This window comes from Olea europaea, chromosome 2 (assembly GCF_002742605.1).
Source record: "Olea europaea var. sylvestris chromosome 2, O_europaea_v1, whole genome shotgun sequence".
NCBI lineage: Eukaryota > Viridiplantae > Streptophyta > Magnoliopsida > Lamiales > Oleaceae > Olea > Olea europaea.
In genome coordinates, this window is record NC_036238.1 from 28,644,266 (window position 1) to 28,651,413 (window position 7,148).

Below are 7,148 nucleotides of genomic sequence, written 5' to 3' on the forward strand. Positions count from 1 at the left end.
AAGAATGTATTTTGGTGAAAAAATGGGGCTCAAACAAGGGCTATATTTACACTATAGACTATAGCCCAAATATTTCAAAGCTAATGGATGGCCTAGCGCTGAGTTCTCATGGATGCATGTTTCAACGTTTGACTACCATTTACCATCTGTCAATTCCTTGCAACAACACTGTTCTTGGTTACCTCTCGTCTCTTTTTCTCCCATCTTACAAAATTTTAATTTCAATCTTTTGCAATTCTCTGCCCCAATTAAGCCATTCTCTTCCATAGGAACCTCTCAAGGGGAGCGCACCCGCAAGTGCGCGCACCACCACTACCCCGATCATAACGCGTGCTCTATGTTATTATGATGGCTAAACACGCCACCATTTTGTGGGGGCATTTCCGTTTGATGGTTCTACTTTTTATCTTTGTCTTGCATTTTGTCATGTATTCGTGTAAATCGGATGCTGAGATCTTGCTCAAATTAAAGGAGTCCATTGTGGATGACGGTGCATTGTCTAGTTGGAATGATTCAAAACCTCCATGCAATGGTGATAATGGGAATTGGGTTGGAATTTTATGTGGAAATGGGACTGTAATGGGATTGAAGCTGGAGAATATGGGGTTGAGGGGTGTGATTGATGTAGATGTCCTCAAGGAATTGAAAAATTTGAGGACTTTAAGCTTGATGAACAACAAATTTGATGGCTCGTTGCCAAATATAACTCGACTTGTTGCTCTAAAATCCATTTACTTTTCCGGCAATCAGTTTTCCGGCGTGATCCCGAATTACGTTTTCGACGGGATGTTCTCACTCAAGAAAATTCATTTGGCACGAAATAAATTTTCCGGTGAGATTCCTCAATCGTTGACCACATTGCCTAGGTTGAGTGAGTTGATGCTTCAGGATAACAAGTTTGATGGAAAAATACCTCAGTTTCAGAATGGAATATTGAAATTGTTCAATGTATCTGAAAATGAATTGATCGGTGAAATCCCTCGTAGCCTTAGAGATATGAATGCTTCCTCATTTTCAGGTACTTTCCTCAAGATATTTTGGTTTTTTAATAATTAGGATCAATAACTGTCCAAAACGTTGTATCTTAGGTGACAGACTTATACGAAGAACAGTTTGAGAGGCAGTTTTTGTCATAAATTCGCCGAGAATACTGTATACCTCACTTCTTTTTCGTCCCTTTTAAACAGGTAACAAAGATCTATGCGGAGCGCCACTCGAATCATGTGCTCCGGCACTTTCCATCGGAACAATCATAATTGTCACGATACTCGTGACTTTGGCTGTAGCGGCACTCATCGCAGTCGTCGTCATTCTCTCCCAGCGGAAGCAACTGCCGGAGCAAGAACAAGCAACAGTATCCCCTCCCGGCTACCGTAAAGCTTTCTCTACCAATCTAGACAAAGTGGAACAAGGGACGGCATCGCCAGAGCATGGTACAAACGGCAAGAAGGGCAATAACAATATGAAGCTCATATTTCTTCAAGATGACAGGGAGAAATTCAACATGAGGGATCTGCTAAAAGCCTCGGCGGAGATACTGGGCAGCGGCATATTCGGGTCGACATACAAGGCTGCGCTGAACGGCGGACAGGCGATGGTCGTGAAAAGATTCAGGCATATGAATAATGTTGAGAAAGAAGAGTTTCATGAATATATGAGAAGATTAGGGAGGTTGAATCACCAGAATGTGCTTCCTATTGTGGCTTTTTACTATAGGAAAGAGGAGAAACTATTGGTTTCCGATTACATGGAGAATATCAGCCTTGCTGTTCATCTCCATGGTAATTTGATTCTCATATTTGTACATCCACATACATTACTGCATTTTATAGAATCGTTTGGGAAATCGAAACTCTTGGAAAACTCTTAACAAATGTATTTCTGTGTTGTTGCAGTTTATAGAATAAAGAACAGAAGAATAATAATGATGTCTCTTCCTGCAGGTAACACAACTCGTGGGCGTCCATGTCCGGATTGGCCAACTCGTTTGAGTATCATCCAAGGAGTGGCCAAAGGTCTTTCATACCTCTACAATGAACTCCCAAGCCTGATGGCACCACACGGCCACCTCAAATCCTCAAACGTTCTTCTCGACAGATCCTACAACCCCTTGCTCACAGACTACGGATTGGTTCCAGTCGTGAATCAAGACCGCGCACAGGAGTACATGATTGCATACAAGTCGCCTGAGTACAAGAACAACGGCCGGATAACCAAGAAAACCGACGTGTGGAGCCTCGGGATGTTGATTCTAGAGACCATGACCGGAAGATTTCCGTCGAGTTTCTTCCAACAAGGTAGCAAAGGAAACGAAGCGGATTTGGTAAGCTGGGTTGAATCCATGGTTAAAGAAGGGAACACCGATGTTGATCGGGTGTTCGATAAGAATATGGGACGAAAGGATAAGAGTAAAGGGGAAATGACGAAACTTTTGCAGATAGGATTGAATTGTTGTGAAGAAGAAGTGGATAAGAGGTGGGATTTGAAAAAGGTAGTTGAAAGGATTGAACAAGTGAAGGAGATGGATACTGATCAAGAATATAATTCAAGAGGATTGTCTAAATGATTGATTGATTGTGAAAATAGGATAGTTTTGTAATTCATTTCTACTTAATTTGATTTTGTTTTGTTTTTTTTATTTTTATAGGATATGAAAGGCAAAATAGTTTATAGCAAATGCAACACGCATACGCATGTTTTTTGCATCAAATCTGAGATGTCTTTGTGCATTATATGTGAATTAGTAATGTACAAGAATAAGAACCCTAGATCATGTGTTTTATCAAAAGGATAATACGTCCGTAATGTGCTTGCAAATGAACATTATGTTCGATTCACATTTTTCTAAACACATATCAAATATTTAAAAGAACTCTTCAACTCAAGGATGAATTTTCCGAGTTAAATACAATCCGTATGTAATGCAATACAAGGTAACAACTAATAAAGCAACCAAAGGAAATTTAAAAAAAAAAAAAAAAAACCATTTAAGAAAGTAATGTTGAATTTAAACACCAAAAGAAAATAATTTTTACTAATAAAATAAAATTTTACACAATTTTGAATACAAACCAAAGACACTATCCCTCACTATTTATTTTATAAACTAACGGCACTTTTATTTTTCACACACCGATTCTTTTTCTCATTATTATTTCTCTTTTCTCACTCTTCATCACTCTCATGCCATCTCTTTTTGCTCTCCTTCTCTCACGCTTTCTGCACACACGCTTCATACAATGTACACACACATATATAGGAAAAATATGGCGGTGACTTCTACATAATTCCATAATGTCGGTGATGGTGGCTGCCTTCTATTTCTAGAGAATTCTTGCATAAAATCAAATTAATGCTTCCAGATTTGAAGAACCCACATAAATCTGGAATCTTCCTTCTAAATTGGTGGTTATGGAAAACATATGGAAAGATGGTGCTGATTTCTTCAATTCTCCATTTCAGCACCAACTTTTCATTTTGACTCTTTTCTTTTTCGTCAAGTTGAGCTTTGCTTCAGACTCGATCAAGTTTGAATCACTTGATCCTTTATTTGATGCATTGGCGAACCTACCAGAACCAGTTTTCTGCTATGGTCAATTATATGTAGCACTGTCAAAAGCAAAAACAAGCAGATCTATTAAAGTTCTACTCAACCGTCCAATGAAAATCATACGCACAAGTCATGTACTAAAAATGNTTCATACAACTGCACCTCTTTATAGGTATATGTTCGATTTATTGGAATTTCTTTTTTTGTCCGTGATTCCTCTGTCGACTATGTTAAATGAAATGCTTTTTTTCCAACTACAATGCAGATGTTAGATTACTCTAGAAGTTGATGAATGGAATGGAGTGTATCATTTTTGTAAGAATTCTAACTGATTAGCATTTTGAAGTTATTATTCAAAATATAAATAACATTCTACTTCAAAACATTTTTTTTTAGAGTATCTAAATCAATTTAATTTATGCAGCATATGGACATTCAAATTTATATGAAAAAAGTCAAGGAAATGTTGGTGCATAGGAAAATTATTGGAGCACACTCTTTTCAAAAATTGGTTATATGAGGCAAACCAAGTTTTCAAGTTTTCAGGTTTAAAGATAACTTGTGATGGAGACATAAGTATCACAAGTTCTTCTGCACTAAAAGAAAAAAAAAATGAGTGGATGATGATTGAGATATTTGAGAAGTTTTTGACAACAACTATTCTCTTCTTTTAAATCATATAGTGTTTAAACTGTCTAAATTAGAAATGATATATATATATCAGGGTGTTTGGTTTGCTTTATGGGTGCTGGATAACATCAATTATTGTTGTAAGCTTTGTTGATAAATCTTGTATTTAATTTTGTCTTCTATTTAGATCTATTTTCATCCAAGCAATCTATACCTACAGAAACTTATTTTGTAAGTGATATCATTTCTTATATTTAGTTGTCAAAGTTAAAACTTTTTAAGATGGAAAGTTGAAATTCACGTTGATAAACAACTAGCAAAACAATAGTGCTTAATGAAAACTAATCATAAATAAAGCATAGGGCTAGACACTTGATTTCGTGGGTTTGTACCTATCAGAACCAGTTTTCTGCCATGGTCAATTATATGTAGCACTGTCAAGAGCAAAAACAGGCAGATCTATTAAAGTTCTACTCAAACTGTCCAATAAAAATCATACGCACAACTCATGTACTAAAAATGTTGTGTACAAGGAGGTTCTTTCGTTCATACATTCATACAACTGCACCTCTTTATAGTTATATGTTCGATTTATTGGAAGACTATGCTAAATGAAATTTTTTTTTTCCAGCTACAGTGCAGATGTTAGATTATTCTAGAAGTTGATGAATGGAATGGAGTGGATCATTTTCGTAAGAATTCTAACTCTTTCATACTTTCATCTTTATTGATTTTTAGATTGATAATTGATTTTTTATGTCTACTCTACTTCTTTATTTGTGATTGTGAGTTTGAACGTACCTCAATTTCTTGTTGTCTTTGTCGATCCTCCATTAGTGTCTTCTGGTCTACGTGTCTCGCTCTAGCAAGCTCTTGTTTATTCCTTGACATTTGTACATATTTAGATTCTTTAGGATTTCATTGTTGGACTTCTGTAATCTCCTTTGACAATTTGTCTTTCGTTTCTTTTAAATCTAACAGTTCCACTCTCTGCGGTGTTTGTGTTTCAAACACTTCTTCAAATTCTGGTAGTTTCTCACTCTACGGAGTCCATCCTAAAGATTCTTCATGAAACACGATGTCCTCTTCTGAGTAATCTATCAAATCATCTTTTCCTAGATCATCTTCTCTTGAGTTATCAGTCCAATTATCTTCACAATCCATTTGCTCAGGCAAGACTATTTCTAACGATGATTCTCCTTTAAATTTGAATTTAGTTTCTTTTCTCGAGCCTGCTTTGTTGTTGCCTTGATTGCCTCAACATCCCATTCTTCTTCACTATATTAAATATTATTCCAGAAGTTTGTCTTAATTGATTGTTAAAATAGGATAGTTTTGTAATTAATTTTACTTCATTTGATTTTTTTTCTTTTATTATGGGATTTGAAAGGCGACATATTTTATTAAAAAAAAATACAAAATACGTTCATATTTTTTCTGCATCGAATCTGGGATTCTTTGTTCATTATTTGTGAATTAGTAATGAAAAAGAATTAGAACCTTAAATCATTTGTTTTTAGAAAAATAATAAGTCAAAAATGTACTTAGAATGAGCAATATGATCGACATACCTTTGCCAAACGTGGATCAAATATTGAAAAGAACTAACAACAAGAACTTAAAGGAATTAAAAAACCATAAAAGAAAAAAATATCGTCCATTGGCATGGCTTTGGAAAGGTTGAAAGGAGTTTTTGAGACTTAAAAACTACTTTTGGATTCGTTTGACTAATTTTGTTAAAATGTTTTTGATAGTTAAAAGAGCTTTTAGAATAAGTCAGTATAATGTGGTTTTCTCTAAAAGCACTTAGCCTCTATTTGGCTCCCATATTTTTAAATTATAATGGATGAAATAATATTTTTTTGAAGAATGAGTGGTTTAAAAAGAATGAAAAGTTTTCAATTTACGAATAATATTATTTTATGGAAGATTGTGTGATTGAAAATAGAAGAGAAAAAATGAAATTTAATTTAATGAGGATCAAACGTGGGCTAGTTTTCAAACAAAAATTAAGATAACTTTTTTTAAAAACTTTTCTAAAAGAATTAAAAGTAAAAGCAAAATCTATGCCAAACCGTCTTGAGTCAAAACACGAGCGAAGTATCAATAGCAATTTTACGCATGAAATATAGTTTACATGTGACCTATGGAAACTTTCAAGTTGCGTTTTTTATCTTTTCGAAACTTGAAACTCTTCGAAAGCTTTTAAATAGTTACCTAATATTTTATATTTTTGGTAAAATTCAAAAATCTTGAGGAAACTTCACGAAAAAAAAAAAATATTAGAAAATTTGGGTTAAGATTTGAACATTATTATGGACATTTGTAGGTCTCAACTAAGAAGTAACTTAATATTGGGATTCAACAAACGATTTATAGAATTTCAAACTTTAGTTGTTATAATATAATATAATTGATTAGTAATTAGTTTTTTTTTTTTTTTTAGATTGTGTTAAATAGGTTTTTTTATAATTACATATTAAATTTAAAAGAATAATTATAAATTTTGCACCACGATTCCAGTGTTTAGTCCTTTTTGTCTTTTTTTTTTTTTTTTTCCAAAAAATATTGTTTGCAAATGTCGCGTCATTTTTTTTCGTCGTTTCTATTTCTGTGAAACCTAAGTTCCATATACAATGAATAATGGATTGGACCATAACTAAATTTTATAAGTTCAAGTTCGATGCGATCCGGTTCTTTTGTACTTTCAAAAGAAAATGTGTAGTGTAAACTGTCTCGTTTCAATTATTTAGATTTTTTTTCGCGCGGGTTCGTCGCTAATAATTAAAAAGGGACCAGACGATTGTGTAAGGGACAAACATCTTGAAACAAAGTCCCAAAAAAGGGTGTTCTTTATTGGCGATGACCTTACAATCGGAAAGTAAAAACAGAATGCCTCCAAAGGACGCAAGCACACGAGTTACTGAAAGAAGTGTTTAAATCTAAACTAAGAAAATTAAAATTACAT

At 34.2% G+C, this 7,148-nt stretch overlaps 1 protein-coding gene across 1 annotated transcript; it reads left to right on the forward strand.

Moving 5' to 3' along the window:
* The first annotated feature begins 42 nt into the window (after positions 1 to 42).
* LOC111369803 (pollen receptor-like kinase 4) lies at positions 43 to 2,710 on the forward strand. The gene is made up of 3 exons (XM_022991467.1): positions 43 to 1,018; positions 1,188 to 1,781; positions 1,944 to 2,710. Exons 1-3 carry the CDS (start codon positions 346 to 348, stop codon positions 2,564 to 2,566), a joined length of 1,890 nt encoding a protein of 629 aa, XP_022847235.1. The 5' UTR covers positions 43 to 345; the 3' UTR covers positions 2,567 to 2,710.
* The last annotated feature ends 4,438 nt before the right edge of the window (positions 2,711 to 7,148 follow it).